General features: G+C 53.4%; 6 protein-coding genes across 6 annotated transcripts; 4 read left to right on the top strand and 2 right to left on the bottom strand.

Annotated features, from left to right (window-relative positions):
- Positions 1-992: 992 nt before the first annotated feature.
- Positions 993-2,427, top strand: MFIFM68171_05570 (uncharacterized protein; the record flags this gene model as incomplete). Its single annotated transcript, XM_071060990.1, has 3 exons — positions 993-1,349; positions 1,409-2,060; positions 2,114-2,427. 3 exons carry the CDS (start codon positions 993-995, stop codon positions 2,425-2,427), a joined length of 1,323 nt encoding a protein of 440 aa, XP_070917091.1.
- Positions 2,428-4,558: 2,131 nt separating this feature from the next.
- On the bottom strand, positions 4,559-6,518 carry MFIFM68171_05569 (Major facilitator-type transporter ecdD (Fragment); the record flags this gene model as incomplete). Its single annotated transcript, XM_071060989.1, has 7 exons — positions 4,559-4,696; positions 4,754-4,817; positions 4,878-5,083; positions 5,134-5,402; positions 5,470-5,917; positions 5,968-6,258; positions 6,318-6,518. The coding sequence occupies 7 exons, from the start codon at positions 6,516-6,518 to the stop codon at positions 4,559-4,561; spliced, it is 1,617 nt and encodes a 538-aa protein (XP_070917090.1).
- Positions 6,519-7,896: 1,378 nt separating this feature from the next.
- On the top strand, positions 7,897-9,789 carry MFIFM68171_05568 (Cytochrome P450 monooxygenase; the record flags this gene model as incomplete). The annotated part of the gene is made up of 3 exons (XM_071060988.1): positions 7,897-8,183; positions 8,243-8,706; positions 8,762-9,789. The coding sequence occupies 3 exons, from the start codon at positions 7,897-7,899 to the stop codon at positions 9,787-9,789; spliced, it is 1,779 nt and encodes a 592-aa protein (XP_070917089.1).
- Positions 9,790-10,662: 873 nt separating this feature from the next.
- On the top strand, positions 10,663-12,091 carry MFIFM68171_05567 (uncharacterized protein; the record flags this gene model as incomplete). The annotated part of the gene is made up of 3 exons (XM_071060987.1): positions 10,663-11,246; positions 11,297-11,779; positions 11,833-12,091. The coding sequence occupies 3 exons, from the start codon at positions 10,663-10,665 to the stop codon at positions 12,089-12,091; spliced, it is 1,326 nt and encodes a 441-aa protein (XP_070917088.1).
- Positions 12,092-15,114: 3,023 nt separating this feature from the next.
- Positions 15,115-16,690, bottom strand: MFIFM68171_05566 (Aldehyde dehydrogenase domain-containing protein; the record flags this gene model as incomplete). The annotated part of the gene is made up of 3 exons (XM_071060986.1): positions 15,115-16,454; positions 16,507-16,576; positions 16,640-16,690. The coding sequence occupies 3 exons, from the start codon at positions 16,688-16,690 to the stop codon at positions 15,115-15,117; spliced, it is 1,461 nt and encodes a 486-aa protein (XP_070917087.1).
- A 1,118-nt stretch (positions 16,691-17,808) lies between these two features.
- On the top strand, positions 17,809-18,983 carry MFIFM68171_05565 (2,3-dihydroxybenzoate decarboxylase; the record flags this gene model as incomplete). Its single annotated transcript, XM_071060985.1, has 3 exons — positions 17,809-18,557; positions 18,612-18,805; positions 18,856-18,983. The coding sequence occupies 3 exons, from the start codon at positions 17,809-17,811 to the stop codon at positions 18,981-18,983; spliced, it is 1,071 nt and encodes a 356-aa protein (XP_070917086.1).
- Between the last annotated feature and the right edge of the window lie 1,920 nt (positions 18,984-20,903).

The following is a 20,903-nucleotide window of genomic DNA, read 5'->3' as shown; positions in this document are numbered from 1 at the left end:
TAAAATCATGACCATACTTTTATTTATCCAGGTGGTGCAAGCTACCGCCTCCATATTGGTCAAAGCTCATCCAGACTTAGGAGAGTAGAAGGATTGTTGGTCTTTAATACCCGGACATTTCGCGACAACAGTCAAATGGTTATACTCAGATGCCATAATGCAAGAGGATAAGCTATACTGTCATAATATGATTAGAAACGCATTGCGTTGAGCCTGGGTATCCAAGACAACTTGGCATTGCCAACGCCGAGTGTGAATGCCTAGCGGTAGCGCTGCCGTGGTAGAGATCCTCTGCCTTCTTTTGCAAGGTGATATGGTTCACTGGTACTGTACGGACCCTGTTCCCTTTTGACTCTGACTGCCGTGGAACTTTGCATATTGACCAGGTTCTTGCTGGACGCCAAGCATACTGCTACTAATTAGTTCTCGCAGAACTGAAGTAGGATCGAATACATGTGTGTTCCTACGAGCGATCGTAATCAAGCTTTGGGCTAACACCTCGCATATACCCCGTACTACCTCGATCTGCATAGCACTATAGGAACAATAACCGGGTCCATCCCCGTACCTAGGTAAGTCACCGAAAGGGCATGACATATGAGCGGCAAACGACCAATGATAACCTTCATTTACATCTAACGTGATTTGTAGCTAAATTCTGTGTTATAACCTCCTGTAAATGCCGATAGAGCTACCACGCTTCTGATGGGAGCAGAGATTCACTACAGGCTAAACTGCCGTGGCTGTAGCGAGATCAGACGGTCCCGGAGGTACATCTGGTCACGATGGTCAGCGTGTACTTTAAATGCAATCTACACCGCAGATTCCCCCAGAGCCGGCAATTGAGATCGACATTCATGCGAGGTCCCGGCTCCCACTAGCTACGACCTGCGGACCTCAGCATAAGTCTCCTTAACCCCTTGCCTCGCGCGACAGCTGAAGCCGTGCCGTTTCTTGGACAGCCTTCCAGAGCCTGGGCAATTCAAGCAACCATGAAGGTCGCCATTCTCACAATCGCCTTGTGGCTGACGTCTTCCTCGGCGGCCGGTATGCCGAGAGGGGTGGGTCGGACTGTTGCCTCCCCGCCCGTTCGCGCCGGCTTTCACGACAAAGTCACCTCGCACTACATGCCCATGCGAAAGCACGATCTGCCAGTATCAGCAAATCACGGTCTCCGTCGTAGGATCACCGACCCGACCAGCCTGAGGAATGTTCATGACGTGTACTACATCATTGACCTTGTTGTGGGGAACCAAACCATCCCCGTCAGCGTCGACACGGGCTCGAGCGACACTTGGCTGGTGCAAGAGCCGTACGAATGCGTTTCATTTTGGTTCGATCCCCGTGGCGTAAGTCCAATACGGCGTCGTAAGCTCAGCGTTTCTGCGCTTGTTAATCATCGCCTCAGACGAAACCCGACTGCGGCCTCGGGTCTGGCTTTAAGGGCAACCTTTCAGGTGGCCTCATTCCAGACCTCCCACCGTTTGTCCGTTCTTATGTAGATGGGACCTTCGTCCGCGGCTTCTACGGCCGCGAGGACATCAGCATCGGAGATATCACGGCGAAAAACCAGCGGCTCGCGCTCGTCAACTACACGTATTGGACTGGCGACGGGCAGACATCGGGCTTGCTGGGCCTGGGTTATCCATATCTGACGAGCCTGGATGGGGGGGATCAGAACCAGCCACCCTACGACCCGGTGTTTACGACCATGTGGAAGGCGGGATCAATCGACCCATTATTTAGCATCGCGTTGTCGAGAAGCGAGAACTCAAGCACCTCCGGTCTGAAGGAGCAGGAGTCTTATCTCGCGCTCGGAGGCTTGCCGCCCGTCGATGTTGATGAAGCTTCTTGGGCGAGGACACCGATCCATGGCATGTCGTCTGTTCCGCAATGGGACTTCTTGGCCGACGAGAAGGGAATGTACATCATCAAACCGGATGCATTTGTGTACGGGCGTGGTGGGAGTGGCTCAACGGCAGGAGAGGAGTTGTCCAAGAACACCACGCAACTCCCGGTGTTGATTGATGTCGGGTCAACACTGAGCATACTGCCTAAGAGTGAGCATCTCTTTTACCAAGTTCCAGGATTTCGCACTGATATGTTTTTCAAGATCTCGTCAATCAGCTCTATGCCGCCTTCGACCCTCCCGCTAAATATCTCAGCTCAACTGGCCTCTTCTATGCTCCATGTAACGCAACTGTCCCCACGTTCGGCGTTGAAATTGGAGAATCGACCTTTTACATAGCGCCCGAGGACTTACTGCGCCAGACGGTTCGGGATCCCACAGGAGAGTACTGCCGTGTTGGCATCACCGACAGCGATTCTGCACCCCATATCCTTGGCGTGACATTCCTGACCAATGTTGTAGCTGTATTCGATGTGGAGCATGGAGAGATGCGATTTGCATCACGGAAGAAATATTGAGCTCTTCCTGGGGGTATTGCAGGAGCCTCGTGGCATCGTTGAGAAGGGTCTCGGTGTGGCCTGGGTGTTTGTTGCATCATAGTATCTCTGCGCACATTGTTGCAAGTGTTCTATGAAACATACCAGTTGTCCTTGGGATTGGGCCGCCTTACGTTTCCGAAGACATCGGAATCATTACACCATTGCCAACTGATCTCCTCGCGGTTTTGGAGAAATCACCTATGCGCCTGAACAGCGCGTCTCATCCGGCGTGGCATTATGCGAGGCTTGGGAGAGTCGACGCAATACAGTTCCGGTAACAAAGGAGGACCGGCGCTTGTTCACGCCCTGCTGTTTCTAGCATTGGCTGTATAAATACTGACCTCCAAACCCGTTATGCTCTGTTGATATTCCTCCGAGTCTTCCACAACGGCCGAAAATTTGGAGTCAAATCTGAAGCCACCAACTCGGAGATAAGTAACAGCACAGAACTTCAATGCCGCCAAAGAAGCTCTCGAAGTTGCAGGAAATGGAGACGGCGGTACTCCTAGAGTGGAGGGATGAAATGGGCCCATGGGACAAAGACAGGACACTGACACTCCGCATGATCCGTCGGGAGCGCCTGGAGGGACTAATTAAGCTTATCAACAGCACCCAAATCGGCACAGCAACGGTGGTTAAGGTAACACAGCCGTATGAGAGAAAAGAATACGTTGATGCAGAGATTTCATATACGACGCAGCTCAATATTGAATAATCCCATCACTAGGGATGCCATCATAGCCTTGTTGCGTTGTGCAATGCGCGTCGTGCCTTAATTACTTACACCGTTAATGATACCAGCCTAGAGGCAGAAGCAGTGGGCAATGCCCACCCTGTCACTACCTACCTAAATACTTAATTAGTTTTCCGAGTTCTGAGGATTGTATAATTACCAATGTTAAAAGTATCTTACGACGCAATGTGATGATGACCTCCAAGGTCTGCCAAGTGCCTCGTTCTATAAGGACATGGACCAAACCCCTGCCCCCGTATCACCATTTCACTACATTTTGTCCCCACCTAACGCTGATGAAAGGCAGTTCCTCATAACTAGTATTAGCTGATATTGAGCGGCCCTTTGATTGGCAAGCTGAAGACGGCATACAGGCCAAGCTTGGTAGGTGAGTTGGTACTGGCACAAACATACCCATGGACTTGTCCATCGCTGCAAGAATATATGTGGCTCGTTCACGATAGCGAAGTTTGATTATCTGTTTTCGGTTTGAAGCTCTATTTAACTTTGTCGGCTAGGCTCTTCTACGTTTCGTGATGCAGTGACACCTAGTATACCGCCCCTGCGAGCGCTGCCGCCATCGTCTCACCGCCGGTAACAACCAAGACCCGCGCAAATTACCATAATCTCTTCCTCTATAACCAATCTCCTATCCTCGGCCTTGGCAGTTACCATGCCATGAATAAATGGGCTTTTTTTACCCAGCTGCAGGTGTGTGACAACCTTCTGCCGGAAGTACTCGGGCTGCTCGTCGTCTCCATAGCGATACCATGGAAGAGAATTCGCCGGATGGGGATATGGTAGGCACGCAGAGCTCGTAAGATATTGTTTCTTGGGGGGGGGGGGGGGGGGTGGTAGAGCACCATATCCTTGCCGTTCTCGCCTTGGCCGGGTTCGCGTTGAACAGCGATGGTGTGCTAGACGTCGGAGTGAGCAGAGGAACGGACGGTTGAGCGCCACGCGAAGGACATTGCCGTGATTTTCGCGCAAGGAGTGAATAATGAAGGGAATGCACCCCGAGTGCCAGAAGGCTGTGTAGGGAATATGGGAGGTGCCACATAGTTTGGGGTCGGGAACGGTGCGTAAGGTCGGAGGAAAAGGCCGCAGAAACGTTCTCTTGTCATTTTCACACTTTGAACGGGCTTATCGGTGGGATAGTGGTCAGTTAGTGATAGCATTAAGTCCGCTGGGGTTTGATGGCCTCCTAGAGGTTAGTGTCGTGAGTCCATCCATGTCCGATTCCGATCGTTCTGCCAGTGCACGACGCAAAAGTCAAGTGAGTGACAACAAACCATGCTGTCGATACCACCTTCCCCCTTCAACATTACCTTGAGAATTTCCACCATGAAGCTACTACGCCGCCTTCCCTACCGGGCCTCACGAAGCCTTTACGTCTTCGGCGCAAATGGCTTCAGAACACTTGCTGCCCGGCGCCTCCGAGTCGGGAGAGTCTCTACGGCCCTGCCCGACGCAGACATATTTGCGAAACTTCCTGGCGGGCAGTCGCGCCTCGAACTAAATGGAACATTGTTAACCCTCTGCTTGTATTATGGTTATGTAAATTGCACATACCATTTCATCAATCTCCTCAAGAGTTCGGCCCTTGACCTCAGGGAGAAAGAAGTAAATCCAGAGGCTGTAACCTAGGTTATTAAGTAACCGAGTTTACGATAGCGAGAGAAGTGGTAAGACCCACGCAGAAATCCAACAAGATGGTGTCCAAACATAGCCGTACTTGGGCCCCCAGTTGAGCGACTCTGGGTTGATAAAGTATGGGGCGGTGAAAGTGGTCAGCCAGGCGGTGAAGAAGCCAATGGCGGTGGCGAACCCGAACGTGTAAGAGCGTAGACGCTGAGACGGCAGCTCTCCGCCTGATATCCAGGCGTACGTGGCTACCATACCCTGTTACAGGATTAGGTTCCGCTGGGGGAAGCAACGGGGTGTTCACATACGTTGTATCCCAGGATATACACAACTGATAAACCAACAATCGCCTGCCCCGTTGATTTAGCACCGGGATTGACGTGGTATATCACCGCAGTGAGGAGCTGGGCGACGCCACACAGCAGCATGCCGCTGATGAGGAAGACACGCCGGCGGCCGAAATGAGTGACGAGGGCGCTGTTGACGAGGATTGCGACTACCGCGACGGAAATGAGTATGCACGCGTTTTCGAATGCGTTACCGATGCCCGCCATCTGGAAGAAGTAGGTACCGTACGCTATCGGCGTTGGTTAGAGAAGCGGAATTTGAGAGAGTCAGCGGTAATCTCGGGAAATATAGCTTACCGATCATGTACATGGCTCCCGACGCGCCCTGCACGGTCAAGGCGCATGTGGCAAGTACTGTTCGGCGGCGATCGACTGGGTTGCGGAACATGTCCCAGAATCCCACTGCGTTCTCACGGGCCGTTTCAGACTCCAAGGCCACCTGTATCTCGCGAAGCTCATCATGGACGACGGCATCTGAGTACGGGCGGTGCCACCGTAGCGACTTGCGCGCCAGCTCCACCTTGCCGTGCTGCATGAGCCACCGAGGTGACTCAGGCACGAAGAGCAACCCAATAGACATTAGCACCGGGATGATGTAGATCAGACCAAGCGGGATCAGATACGCATCGCGGCCATCAATTTTGGCGGTAAAGTTGTCAACGACGGTGCCAATGAGCGTGCCAACGGACGTCCAGACTTGAAAAGACGAAATCATGAGGCCGCGGTACCGGGCTGGTGAGCATTCCTGCCATAACACTCAGGATATTGTACGTTGGCCGCTTGATGGAGGCGCACCTGGATGTAAAGCTGCGAGAAAGTCATGAACATGCCGTTGGCGATGCCGAGCAGCAGACGGCCCGCGTACAAACCAGCAATATTCGTCGTTGCCATCATGATTACGTTCGATACGATGCAGAAGACGCTGGATAACCAAACCGTCATCTTGCGGCCCATAATGGAAGCAATGGGGCCAGCTGTCGAAGAGCTGAGGAATGCCCCCAGTGTCATCAGTGAGGAAATCAGCTGCTGCCGTTCGGTCGAAATGTTCCATCCGCCGCGCAGATTGGGGTCCTCATAACCAAACACCTATCGTCAAGGATTGTGAGTTCAGGCGTGGAACGGAATGGCGCATAGGGGAAGCACACCCTAAGGAAGCCGACCATGGCCTGCAGACCACCGATCAGGCCGAAGTCGAGCCCGTATTGAAACGGGCACATGGACAGCAGCGTACAGGCGGCAAGACATTTCCAATGCTGTTTAATGGTGTACTTTTGCTTCGTGGAGGTCTCAGGAGCCGGCAACTTGGTACCCAAGCCCGCCGAGGCTACTATCTTCTTTTCAGACATGGTGTCCAGGCTCTGGCCCACACCGAGCTGTCCGGGTGGGAGCAGTGGACGGGGTGGCGGTTGCCAATACTCTTGACAGGTGAGGCTAACGCAGACGCTGAGACGCTTGCGTCGATCGCGAGGGGATCGGACGTTCTCTCCGCATTAACAAACAGAAATAAAGATTTCCGTCTTCCTATCCTGCCTTAGGCTCAGGTCGCGACCCCTTAATCTTTATATTCCCGCCCACACGTTGGCGGATCTTCCCATACCACCACTACTCAATGCCCTGCTATACCCTTTGCGGCCCCGGCATCCCCAACACGTTACACGGCTGTGTAGCGCCAAACCAATAGTTACCGTGAGCGACGTGACGATTTCTCAAGGATGCCAACAGCGCTCCATGCGCCACAGCCCGAGAAAGCAGGCCACGGACAGAGTGGCATCCTGCCGAGGAATCTTTAGTGCAATGCATTATTGCCATGCGATCGCGCATGGTGTGGCTGCAGATCGAAGGCTTCGTTTGGGGTTCCAATCCGGGTAGGAGGGGAGGTCGTGGTCGCTGCCAAGGTGGTATTGCGCCGAGACGGAGATCATCAACAGCAATCACATCGCGTCAACGTCCCATCAAATGAACTTCAATTTTCATAGAATTGCCGTGTGTTTAGCCAGCCAGTCCAGGGAAGCGCCAGAACGGTAGTGTCGCGGTGGCAAGAACTGCGTGTGCACTCCGATCCCTGCAAACATGGTTGAGTGGACGGTTGACGTACCTACACGAAATGCAACACGAGTCTGGACTTGCATGAGATTTGGGGTATTCATTACAGTGCTTCCACAAACTTGCCCGCCATTTGGGGAGGCCGGACGGTAAGCAAAGGGAGTTCGAAAAGGGCCTTTAGGTCAGTGATTCCCCCTCTCTGTCTCCACTAGGTCGACATGACCTCAGTTGCACCTCTTCGGACCAAGATTACCTGACCTTACCTTACGAACCCAAAATCGAACCTGGAGTTTGGAGAATCCCAGTCGTCGTCACGGCATTGAGCCTCGCTGGGGTCCGTATTTTGCGATACTCTGCCACGTGTAGCCCCTCTCCACGTTCCCCGCCCCTGTTCCCGGTAATTAATTTGTAGCCGATAGCGTGCAACCTCCTGTTAGGCCGCCTCTTCAATTTCACTTGCTGTGGATGAGCGGCTTGCCAGGTGCTCGGCGTTGCCTCGTTACACCCGCATACTAGTATATCCCAACTTTGTCTCCCAAACCCTTCGCAGTGTCTCGGGACAGTTTCGGATTAGGCTACGCGGCTCAGTGCCCAAACGCAGCGACGCTGAACGATCCGTTTCGCTGCGACTTAGGCACCTTACCTTAGGCAGACACTGCTCCCTGGAGGAAGTCTGACAGGATGCTGTCAGAAAGGCTGCTCGATAGCTTCACCTTGGTCAAGGTGCAGGCGGCTATAGCCGATGCCGGCCTATTCAATGTATCCCTGGGACTGCTGGCCATCGCGGCCGTGGCGGTTGCAGCGGACTACGCGCGCATGCTATACTTGAGGTCAAAGATGCCACCGGGGCCCTTGCCACTCCCTGTTGTCGGCAACACGTTTTCATTACCGGACAACAAGCCATGGATATACTTTGAAGAGCTGTCGAGGAAGTACAACACGCCCCTGATTACGTATTGGATCGGACGGTGAGCACCTCCCCGTCCCCCGCGCTCTGATCCTGGACCCTGGACCTGACCATCGCCAGCAACCCGACCGTGTGGATCAATGATGCGTGGTGTGCGCACGAGGTCTTCGAGAAGAAGGCACAGATCTACACCTCGCGACCACGCATGATCGTTTTTGGCGAGCTAGGGTCCGGACAGTCAAACCTGGTGACGATGCAGATCCGAAATCAGGCGGAGAGGGATCACTGGCGCATCCATCGCAAGCTGATGCACATTGGCGTTGGTGTGCAGTCTGTACGGGGATACCGCGCCATCCAAAACAACGAGAGCAAGGTTGTCGCCATCGACTTCCTGCGCGAACCTAAGGAGTATGTCAAGCACCTCGAGCGCTACGCTACAAGCGTCGTGTCCATCATCGCGTTTGGCCGGAGAGTGGCTAGTTACACCGATCCCATCATCACCGAGGTGATTGCGCTCATGCAGCTTGCTGCTGACTTGAACGTCCCTGGCAAGTCGTTCCCAATGCTATTGGAGACATTTCCGAGTAAGTTTTCCCCCTCGTTCCACGGAGACCATGCCTTTCTGACAGCTGCGTCCAGTCCTTGCCAAGTTTCCGAGATTCATGCCCTGGTTCAAAGGCATCGGGTCACGCAACCAAAAAGGAGGCCACTACTTCTTCTACACGCTCGCCGAGGAAGCGCTGGAACAATACAACCAGAAATCGCCGTCAGAACAAGCCTCCATGCCCACTCCTTATGTTAAGACTCTCTTCGAGGAAGCGGAAAAATACAAACTTCCCAGGAACGAGCTCTCTGCGTTGACAGGCAACCTCTTTGGCGCCGGCTCCGACACGTCCTCCAGCACGCTCGTCACCTTCGTCCTTGCGTGCTGCGCCTTCCCCGATGCCATGCGCAAAGCCCAAGCCGAGCTCGATCGCTTCATCGGGCCCAACCGATCCCCTCACTGGGACGACTCCCCCAACCTGCCGTACATCAACGCGTTTGTCAAGGAGGTGTTCCGCTGGCGCAGCGTGGCCATCATTGGCGGGCAGCCGCACTCCCCGACCCAAGATGATACGTACAACGGCTGGCTGATCCCCCGCGGATCCTGGGTGCAGGGCAACGTCTGGGCGATTCATCACCATGAGCGCGAGTTCCCGGACCCGGACAGGTTCTATCCGGACAGGTACCTCGAGGGAAACGACCACCGTCGCCCCTTTCCCGGTGACCGGGGTTACATGACGTTTGGTTGGGGCCGGCGCGTGTGTAGCGGGCAGGCGCTGGCTGAGCAGGGGACGTGGATCACGGTGGCGAGGCTGTTATGGGGGTTCACAATCCGCAAAGCGAGAGATCCCGCGACGGGGAGGGAGATTGATGTGGATATTTTTGCGTTTACCAACGGGTTGAACATGAGGCCGCAGCCGTTCCAGTGCGAGATCGTGCCGAGGAGCGCGGAGATCAAGGAGACCATCATCCGCGAGGGGGAGCAGGCGCTGGCGGACCTTAAGGTACATGACGGGGAGAGCAGGTACCGGATGAGCACGTTCTACCAGCAGCAGAAGAGGAAGTTGGCTGAGGAGCCGGTCATTGACGAGAAGGGTAATGTTACCATTGTCAAGGTGAAGTAGGTTGTTAGCCAATTCAGGGGCATCGAAGCAGGAACTAAGCGCAAACACTACGGCGCTGTGTCTCCGAATTTGGCTGGAACTTAACAAAAATGGCATTATGTCGCAATAAGCGCGTTCATGTTGCATATGCATACTGTAGATTACCCTGACCACAAACTCCAAGTAGCCCGACGAGTTCCCTTTTATCGTATGCCCCGCGGTTCAGTGGAGCCCTTGACGAGCCCAGTGTCTGCCATCGCCGCGCCGTCGGGCCTAATCAGCGGCGACAGCCCTGGCCCAGAACTACGGCCATGCACCACCTGCAGCAATACCCGTTCCTTCAGCCACACGGTATGTTGTTATCGTACGATATTTCATGGAAACCGTACGTGACGCCAGCTGACAAGTGACAACGTATGTATAACCCTAACCCGGAGAACTGACGGAAAACGGCTTCCCGTCGCAAGCGTCCGAGCGTGTGCGAGCATCACGAGGACACATCGCCGACTTCAGCATGGTTTTTGGAGTCTGTTTAGTGCGGGGAGACAGTTAATCCCCGCACTGCTCCCCCAAGCCGAGACGTATCAGATCCGGCAAATGAGGAGAAAAGACGGAAGAATGAGCAGCGGCCCGGCATAGGCTGATGTTTTGCAGCTGCCAGTGACGTTAGTTCTGGACAGGGTCATGGCCGTTTGGACCACCAGAGAACCCTCCGAAGGGAAGGCCCCAGTTGGGAGTACCTGCAACGCTGCCATGCGGTGCCAATTAATACCTACAGGGTTCCCCTCCGCCGGTGACCGACATTTGTGTTACCGGTGAAACATTTGTTGGTCATCGTGCTGAACTGCTACAACTTCTGAAGTTCGAGCTGCGTGTGCTTACTGCCTCCCCACCATGTCGGCCATCAAAACCGGCATCAAAGTAGTCATCGTCGGCGCCGGCTTCGGCGGCTTGTCTGCCGCCATCGAGTGCCACCGCCAGGGCCACGACGTGTCCATCTACGAGAACTTCCCTGAGCTCAAAACGCTCGGCGACATCATCTCATTTGGCGCCAACGGCGGGCGAATCTTTCACCGCTGGAACAACGGCGAGATCGCGCGGCGGCTGCGCGCTCTGAGCATCGACCTGTCCGAGTACGGCTTCCGCATCCACAAGTACGACACGGGCGAGGTGGTCTATCACCAACCGACGCCCCCGCAGGACCCTGAGGCGCCCGTGTTCAACGGCCACCGGGGAGAGCTGCACGAGGTGGTGTTCAACTATGCGAGGGACGAGTTAGGCATTCCAATCCATCTAGGCCAGCTAGTGGAGGAGTATTTCGAGGACGAGGAGCAGGCAGGTATCGTTTTGAAAAGCGGTGAGAAGGTGTATGCCGATCTGGTAATTGGCGCCGACGGAGTGAGGTCCAAGGCAAGGGAGCTGGTGCTGGGCTATGTGGACAAGCCGAAGAGCAGTGGGTACGCCGTCTGGCGGGCATGGTAAGTTAATCCAGCCTTGTCGGTTGCAAGCCGTGTCGCTGATAGCCCAGGTTCCCTAACACGGACATGATTGCAGACCCGCGCACACGCGAGTTTTGTGCTAACGGCGACACGTTCAACGGCTGGATCGGCCCGGATGTGCACTTCCTCTTCAGCACCATCAAGGGCGGCAAAGACTGCTGCTGGGTACTCACACACCGCGACGAGCACGACATTGACGAGTCGTGGTCCTTCCCTGGAAAGCTCGAGGATGTCTACAAGGTGCTTGAGGGCTGGGACCCCATCTGCCGTGCCATTGTCGAGAAGACACCCAGTCTCGTCGACTGGAAGCTCGTCTACCGCGATCCGCTTCCCACGTGGGTCAGCAAGCACGCGAGGATTCTGTTGCTGGGAGACGCGGCGCATCCATTCCTGCCCACCAGCGCCCAAGGCGCGACGCAGGCCATGGAGGATGGCGTAACGATCGCTGTGTGCTTGAAGAGGGCTGGGAAAGGGAACGTACCCGCCGCGGTGCGGACCCACCAGGAGATCCGGTGGGTGGATTTTGCCGTCGGATTGAATACTGGTATGCTGACCCGGGTAATAGGTACGATCGCGTGCGAGCGGTGCAAAAGACAGGCGAGACCACACGTGACCGGTGGCACAAAACCGACTGGGCCAAGGTGGCCGAGGACCCTAAGAGCATCTCGTTCCCGCGTGAAGAGTGGATCCATAAATTCGATGCGGAGAAGCATGCCGAAGAGACGTTTGATGGGATCTTCAAGAAGGTGACGCAACCGGACAGCGCTAAGGCGAGCACCCTACTCCCAGTTGGGCCGATTGGGCCGACTCCTGTAGCTGTATGAGCCTGCGAACATATAACAGGTGACGAATCATGAAACATCTAGGAGTAGAGGGGCAGATGCAAGCTTGATAGGGTTATTAGACCAAGATTGAGGACAGACATGGGTTTGGGGTACGGTCACCAGGGCAGGGGCTCGCTCAAGTGTGGTACTGTCAGTGAAGTTGCATCAGCATCTTTTTATTGAGCGTTAGATCAATCCCGTTAACAGTCCCAGCGGGCTACCGCACCAATATCTCGCCGATATTTTATAGCACGGAAATCATGTCTTCTTGTACTCCTTACTAGTACTAATATCTGAAGACGATACGAACCTTCTAGCTTTTAGAAGAAGCCTGGAGTCAACAATTGGCAACTGGAGGGGGCCTGGCCACCTCTATACAGTGAGCTAAGGCCCATGGTATAGAATCAACCTGGCTAAAAGCGAACTGATCTACGCATAATAACCAATTTATAATCCAACAACCAAATAATCCAATGACCCGCTTCTTCCCAATAGGAGCTGGTTAACCGGCGACAACTAGTCCCGCAACCACTCCCACCCCGCTGGGCACAGCAGATTTTGTTAAAGTGCTGGCGAAACCCCCTGAATTCACAAATATCCTAAGGGGACTCGCGAAGACTTATCGGGATGTTGTAGCATGGGAATAGACATCTACAAATAATATTTTCCTAGCTGTTGACGGTGCTGCCTGGTTCGCGTACTTCCTTACCAAGCGCGCAGCGAATAGCTCGACTCATTTAAATGGTCAGGCTGCCTCCTTATAGTTGCTCAACTCTCTTAACAAACTCCCGGTAGCCGATCGGATACTAATGGCACAACGTGTCCAGACGGCGATCCCGGCCGACAGACTACTGAGATTAAATGAGGTGTTAGGTAAGGTGAATGAAAATAACGAGAGCATAGCACCATAAAAGAGACGTCGTGAGTGTCCTCATACCCTATGCATTTGCTCTTTCTAACCCGAGGCAGGTACAACGGTGGAGCGTAGCCCAGTGACTGCTTCTGTGCTCGGCATTGACGTGTCATCAAGGAGTATAAGTATACCTACCGAGATACCTTAAACGAGCAGTCACTTCGATCTTGTAGAGCCCTCTATCTTAAGAGCAAAGACATTGGTCCCGCCCTTTCTTATGGGAGTAGTTTGGAAGCATCCTCAGCAGAATGGCGGGATTTTATAGACTGCGGCTATTACGATGTCCTTCCTTGACGGCTCATCTTCGATAACAAGCTAGGGCCTATAATGAGCCTAGTGATTACAAGCAACAAGGTTTAGCGTCTCGTAAGAAGTTATTTGATGCCCCTATTCAGCTGACGGATGATTATCGATACATCATTCTTCCCTCTGGTCTCCGAATCGTCCCTAGCCTAGACCTTGTTTTACAGGGTTACAGACAGGAAGCCGTCTCGGAGGTGTTTGGCCGTGACATAGACAACGCGATCAAGGCAATCCCAGCCTACGAGGAGGAAGCTGAGTAAGGGAATCCTCTTACGAAATGTGTTACCATAACGATTCGAACAAACCTGAGCCACGGATGGAGCGGTCATCAACCTCTCTTTGGACGAAAATGAACGAACACGAGTAAGAGGAGGAAGCTCTATGAATGTAACACCTCAGTTCTAAACTTCCTTGATGAGCCCACCCTGCCCGCCGAAAAGGACCTCGATATCTGCATACAAAATTATCCAGCCACTGCGCTTCTCAATGAACTCCTTGTGTTGAGTCTGGCCCTTGTCATATACTTTGATCCAGACAACATCCTTCCAAAACACCTTTTGGCCCCTTCCCTCAACCAACCATGGACTTTTCTTCGCGCCGGACCAGTCGACGGAATCTGGTAAAGATTGTATATTGTCTTCGAGCGACTGCGGAAATATTAGACCATTTGCAGTCAATCACTGAGGAGAAGACGAACCATTCTAATGTTGCTGGTCTTGATCGCCGAGGTGACACGCGTGATTTCACAAGGACGAGCGGGAGAGGTTTGACTGGCCGTTTCGTCCGACAGGAGAGTGGGGTCGTGGGAGAGCGAAATGGAGATTATTGCTCGAGGTCGTCCGGGGGTTCATGAACAGGATTTCATCGAGGTATTGCATAGCTCTTGATTATGTTTTCGAAAATTCAGCAGAGCTGGTGATTCCGGCTTGTGATCACGGAGAGCGAGGTTTGGAGGAAATCCGTGCCATTCTGATGCCGAACAGATAGTGGTGAGAACTTGGGCACCAAAGTCGTGCCGAATTAGGTAGTCTTAGGTAATGTCCTGAGGCGAATTGCAGTCAAATTGCGGGGATTGCGGGTTATTGTGGGGTTGCGAACCACTTCAGACTGAGGCTGCCTACCTTAGGTAGACATGCTATCATTGATGTAGACGAACGGACAGCACAACACATCCAGAGCAGCCTCATATGTCGCCTGAGAAATTGGCCTAGCCACTCAACATGTGAATACATGGCCTGCCATACAAAGATGCCTTGGCCGATGGAACATACCCTAGCTCGATAACTAGAGCTAGAGACTAGAGAGGCTGAATAAGAGGAGGAAGTGGCAGACAAATCCGAAGTCGAAGCTAGAAGTCTTAAGGGCCTTATATAGAGTCTTCCTTTCTTTCAGCTAATTAGTGTCTACAATATTGCTTTTTATTATTTGTTGATATAAGCTTTTCACCTGGCCTATGCAGTATAAGGTACCTAGCAGTAATTAGAAGAATTGGCATATCTGACTTAGGATAAAGCAATATAAGAATAAAAATAATACTAGTGTCTGAAGGTAAAGATTTATTTATTCCTTAACTACCTTAGACCATATATGGTGTAGTGGCAAAAAACGGTATACCTTACTTAATTAGTACTACTAAGGTAGCAGCACCTAGGTTATGATAATATCCTATGAAATCGCTGACTCAGTACCTCGCACTGCGCTGATGATGCCTCTCCACCTCGCCAGTATCGTATATATGGCAATTGCTGATACCGAGATGAGTGTCAATAGCAAACACCGGGCAATACATTGCAACTGAGAGCCCAGTTTAATCTTCATCTATCTGTAGAATGACACTCTTGATCTCCAAGAAGTTGTTCATGCTGTACAGCAAACCCTCCCGTCCCTGTCCGCTCCCTTTGTATCCTCCAAACGGCAGATCGTGCCCTGTCATTGGGCTGGTGCAGTTGACGCCAACGTAGCCGCTCTCCAGGGCCTTCGCAACCCGCATGGCGCGGCTGACGTCGCGCGTGAACACGGCTGCGTACAGGCCAAATTCGGTATCATTGGCTTTGGCGATTGCCTCAGCCTCGGTCTCAAAAGTATTAATGATGACCACCGGGCCAAACACCTCCTCTTTGGTGATGCGCGCCGTCTCGGGCTGGTCCAAAAACACGGTCGGCTCGACAAAGAAGCCATTGGTGCTCTCGAGCTTGCCACTGCCACCCATGGCCAACGTGCCGCTCTTCTTGCCTTCCTCGATGTACTTCAACACATTGCGATACTGCACCTCGTCGGCTTGTGGGCCATGATTGGTCTCTTTATCCAATGGGTTCCCGGCCCGAGCGTTCGCGGCAAACTTGGTTTTGAAGACGTCGATAAACTGCGACGCCACGTTCTTTTGCACGTAGATGCGCGAGTTGGCCATGCAGACCTGTCCACTGTTGACTTGTATGCTGAATTGCGTCTTCGTTGCGGCCTTGTCGAGGTCGGCATCGTCAAACACAATGGCCGGGGACTTGCCGCCAAGCTCAAGGACCACCTTTTTGAGGTTGGTTCGCGCCGCTTCCTCCTGGATGAGCTTGCCTGTGCGGCTGGAGCCCGTGAAGCTCAGGGCGCGGACGTCCATATGACGGGAGAGGATCTGACCGGACGGCACGCCGTGGCCCGAGATGATGTTGAAGACACCGGGAGGAAAGCCTGCTTCAACTACAAGTTCTGCAATGCGTGCCACTGCGAGTGGAGCCTTCTCGCTCGATTTTAGGACCACCGTGTTGCCCGTAATCAGAGCGGGCGCCGTCTTCGAGGCCAGAAAATGCACCGGGGCGTTCCAGGGGATGATGACGGCTACCACACCGTATGGCTGTCGGAGCGTCATGGTCATGAAACCGGGCGTGTTGACACTAGCCTGTCCTTGGACCGACGGCCAGGCCTCGGAAAAGTAATCGTACTGCGTCGCCGCAGTGTGTGCATAACGGTAGGTCGAGACGGGCATCCCCATCGAGATAGCCTCAAGACGCGCCAGCTCATCTCTGTTCTCGCGGATCAACGCCGCCAACTTCTTAAGGTATCCGCTACGGTTGGCGCCGCCCATCGCCGACCATGCTGGGAAAGCCGCCTTGGCCGCCGCAACGGCCGCATTGGTGTCGTCGGCACTAGCCTCGGGTACTAAGGGAGTATTAGAGAGTGGATTGGGTGCGAATTCGGGGGTTGTGCTTACCATGGGCCGAGATCTCGCGCGTTGCTGGGTTGTATAGTGGGAAGGTCTTGCCATCGGATGCCTCAACGAGCTGCGCAGTCATCAGCGTCTAAAGTTAAGAATCGCGGGGTAGGTGGTCCTGGATTAAGGTTACCTCTCCGTTGATGAGCATACGCGGCCGAATTGGTGCGTCGTCTGGCGCCATCTTGCAAGTACCTTGCTGTGAGGTGAGATGAATGATAAAAGGCCACGAAAGCTTCTGTCGTCGAATGGGAGACCGCGTGCAAACCAGCGCGACGTTGCGCTCCGACAAATTGTAAGCTCTTGGTGCTGTCAGACGGTACAGTACATGTGATTTACCCTCAACTTGTGGATATCACCTGCATGGGGCACCAGAACCCCGCGCCCGCATCCGATAAACCCGGAGTGGAACCCAGCGTTCATTACTACACTAAGACCGTCATCGGGGTGTTGTTCGCCGATGAGTCCAAGTAGACCGGCAGATGTGTATCATTCCGCGGGGATCCTTGGCCGACATGATGTGTGGGAACCGCCGATAGGCGGGAAGCGTTACCCGTCTTGGAGACGCCAAGGTGCTCCCACAACAGGGCTGTGCCGTGCTTCACGAGTGGCGGCGACGGAGAATCTTCTAGCTACACGTATGTACAAGTTTTCCTTATCCGTGGGCGACGAAGTGAGAGTGGGGTTTCTCGTAACCCCACCCTCCAGAAGAACACGCCCATGCCGGGCCCGGCCCCTTATCCCCCATCCATTCCCTCGCGAGCGACTAATGCCCCGTAGACGACGACTCTACCACAATCGGTGTCGCCTTTCATAGTTCTAATGCCATCGATGAGAGCAGGAACATATCCACAGGTAATTTTCCAGTAAAACGCCGTAAGTTAGACAATCAAGAGCGGAGTGATGGCTGCGTCTGAAATGACCCGTTCACTAAGCCCGCGCGTCGAGGCCTCAATTGCTCTACTATGTGACTTGTTAGACTGTTTAGCAGCTTACAACATACCGCTTCCGCACGTTCCCCATAGAAATCCCGACGTTAGTGAAATCAGTTGGACTTGTTCCCCTTTCGCGGGGTCCAGGATCTGATTAACCGCCTAGCCATAGGCGGCAACTCAGGAATTCGGTATCAGCCGATTCGGATGCACCCGGAGAGGGCCCGTCTCCCCTACCAACCCCTTTCCCCCGTACTCATCTCACCTCCTCGGGCCAACCAACCCAGAATCCAGCATCGGCCTATCCCAGGTAGATCCCGCTGTGGTGATGGAAACAGAACTTAAGGCCCCAGTTCACAAGATCGACAGCATGGCCCAACCTAGAGCACCTAGAGGTACCATCGCCATCGAAGAAGCCGTTCTTAACCCTGCCGGCCTCTCTTGGATTGCCGAGTCGGCAACCCTCTTCAACCCGGGCCAAGCATCCAGCAATCCCGGCCCAAACGTGCAACCTGCTCACTCCCAGCTCACCCAAGCCCTCATTGACATCCACCATGACCGCCTCGCTCAAATGGACACCCACGGAGTCGAGTACATGCTCCTCAGTCTGACTTCCCCAGGCGCGCAGGGCGAGGCCGACCCCGACAAAGCACGTGCCCTCGCCGCCGAGGCCAATGACTGGCTCGCGGCGCAGGTAGCGCTCAATCCGGCGCGGTTCGGTGCATTTGCCAGCGTATCGATGCACAGCGCTGCTGACGCCGTCGCCGAGGCGAAGCGGGCGGTGACGGAGCTAGGTATGTTTGGTGTCATGTTGAACGACTACCAGGCTGTTGGTGAGGGGAAAGGGGATGCCGAAAGCAGGAGGTACTACGACGAGGATGAATACAGAGAGTTCTGGAAGGCGATTGAGGAGCTGGGAGTGCCAGTGTATATGCACCCGCGGTATCCTCCCGGAAAGGATCTGCAGCCTGGCACGAAGTACGGGGATCGGAAGCATATCCTCGGGGCGGCGGTGCAGTTCCATTTGGATTTGAGTATACATCTATATGCTATTTGTTCAAGCGGAGTGTTCGACGAATTCCCTGGAGTACAAGTTGTGGCCGGACATTTAGGCGAGGGGTAAGCCCCCCAAGGGTTGGTGGTGATATCTCGTGCTGACAATGGGATTGGCAGAATTCCGTTCAACCTCTGGCGGGCAGACCACTGGTACAATAAGCCAGTGAAGAAGGCCACCAGGCCGTCCAAGCACGACTACAGCTACTATTTCACCCACAACGTATCCATCACCACTTCTGGCAACTTCAACACTGCCGGGCTCAAGTTCTGCATCAACGAGATTGGCGCCGACCGGTGTCTATACTCGATAGGTGGGTTAAGTTTCTAAGGATTACTATCTTGTGCTGACTCTGGCCTGTAGATTACCCTTACGACAGCATCGCCGAGGCCCAGTACTGGTGGCTTACCGTCGATCTCCCTGAGGACCAGAAACGGCTTGTCGCGCGGGAGAACGCCATCAGGCTGTTCAAGCTTCCATTGGAGATATAACAACGCACCTGTGTCTGTCGGTTCATGTATCGGTTTGCCTTGAGCACAGGTTTAACCAAATACAAACTTCATCCAGGTGCTTCCGGGATTATCAAGGAGTGCTAACTCAAGCTGTGGTCCACTTAAGGCCTCTACCACGCAACACTACAAAAGATTGGTCACGCCGTGCTCACGATCCATTGTAACCAGCGGATACCAGCACTACTACTCTAGCCACTTGCAGTCCCCTGCCCCGCTGCATGATTCGCCCGCCAGGTATATACACTATGGTGCATTTGAGAACCAGTTCGCCACCCCTCTGTTGATGATAGGCGATACAGTGAGTCTACTACTCTAAACCAACATCATGTGGCCAGCGTCACGTACAATTAGATTGGAACCCGCTCTTGCTTGGCTTCTGCCCTCTGACAGTTGCGGTTAATTAGGTAACAATCTCTACGTGCTCTAGACCGATGCCATTTGTACCAGACACTGTCCAAACAATGTTGTAGAACGTCGTGAACAGGTCAAGCCTATGACGGGACAGCTACGCACTCGAATACCAAATGGTTACCTGCTTCCGAAACGACATGAGGAAGCTGTCAACAAGAAACAACCACGCATTGCAGCACGATGTTTAAAATTTATTCACCAAAGTCCGGGGCGCCCGCTTTGAAGTCAACACACAAGCATAACTATGAAGTGAATCCTGGATCACTGCTCTGTATTTCACAATAAGTATCACCGTACTATGATATTGTATTGGGTAAATATGAGGGTGCGTTAGCACTATCTAACGGATACCTTACGTTACGCAACGCTACCACATTTTTGGGGGCCGCGAATTAGGCATTGTTCCTAGGCACCACGGCGGCATACACCAAAGAGGATATCCAAACCTGCCACCGACAGCTTATCTAGTAGGCGTACAGGGAACCTTAAATAATCCTCTGCGTACTACGCAGTCTCTGGGCTCCTTGAAACATGATCTCCTAAGGGAAGAATCGGGGTTCACTTGCGGTGCCCAACCGGAGCACCCGGATCAAGCAATGAATCCTCTTCTAACATATCCCGCGCTCTACTTTACGTATCGCGGTAAGCATACTAGGTGCTTAAGGTTGTACGGGAACACCATTCCTCTACCAAGGCTGCCGAAATGTGGCCCTGCAGTGTAGGGCGAAACACTGCTAGCAGTCATGGACCAGCTTTAACATCATCCGATAGGAGGTGTTGCTCCCAAGGTCCTGCGATCCATTAAACTAGCATTTATAACACTTTTATCTGGATCACGCCATGGAGCGGTGCCTTGATGTGATAATAATGCGTCGAGTGACCTTTAGTCCTGTGAAGAGTGTGCAAGGGACTGCTACACCGGAATGCTTTGTGTACCATACTAATAATACTAATCACTGTCCGCTCGCAGTGTCAAGGTGGAGACATCTCGACTTGTTAGGGATCCCTAGGAGCAAGGGTTAAGATCCCAATCTGCGTCCCCGTGAATCCAGGGGTAAGAGGCTGAAAGGGCCTCGCCATTCGATGGCCGGGAGGGAGGGAGCATAGCTGCATAGCAACGCCAACGCCTACTACTGGATTCCGCCCGTCCGCATGGTCACCTGCGAAGTTATATGTTAATTGTATCGCCCAGCGCCAAGGTCCTGCCCAGAGTTGGGTCTCAGTTTAGCCTGTACAATGTTCATATCGAATCTCGTGCTTGAATTAGCCGTTGCCCTTACTCTGGAATACCACATTTGGGGCCGTAGTTCCGGGTTTCAGCTCTCTTCGGAGAAATGTTGTGGGGGTATTCTAGATGTTAAAGAAATCATCAGACGTCCCCACTCCTTGGGCTTTTTAGATATCAACTGGATGTAAGACGTGCGCTTGGACCCGTGTGCAGACACAACTCGGGAACGTGCTAGTACGTGTATGCCCAACCTGCACACC

Source organism: Madurella fahalii (genome assembly GCF_045866475.1).
Source record: "Madurella fahalii IFM 68171 DNA, scaffold_3, whole genome shotgun sequence".
NCBI lineage: Eukaryota > Fungi > Ascomycota > Sordariomycetes > Sordariales > Madurella > Madurella fahalii.
The sequence above is the reverse complement of the archived record's forward strand: the minus strand, read 5'-3'. Positions and strand labels throughout refer to the sequence as shown.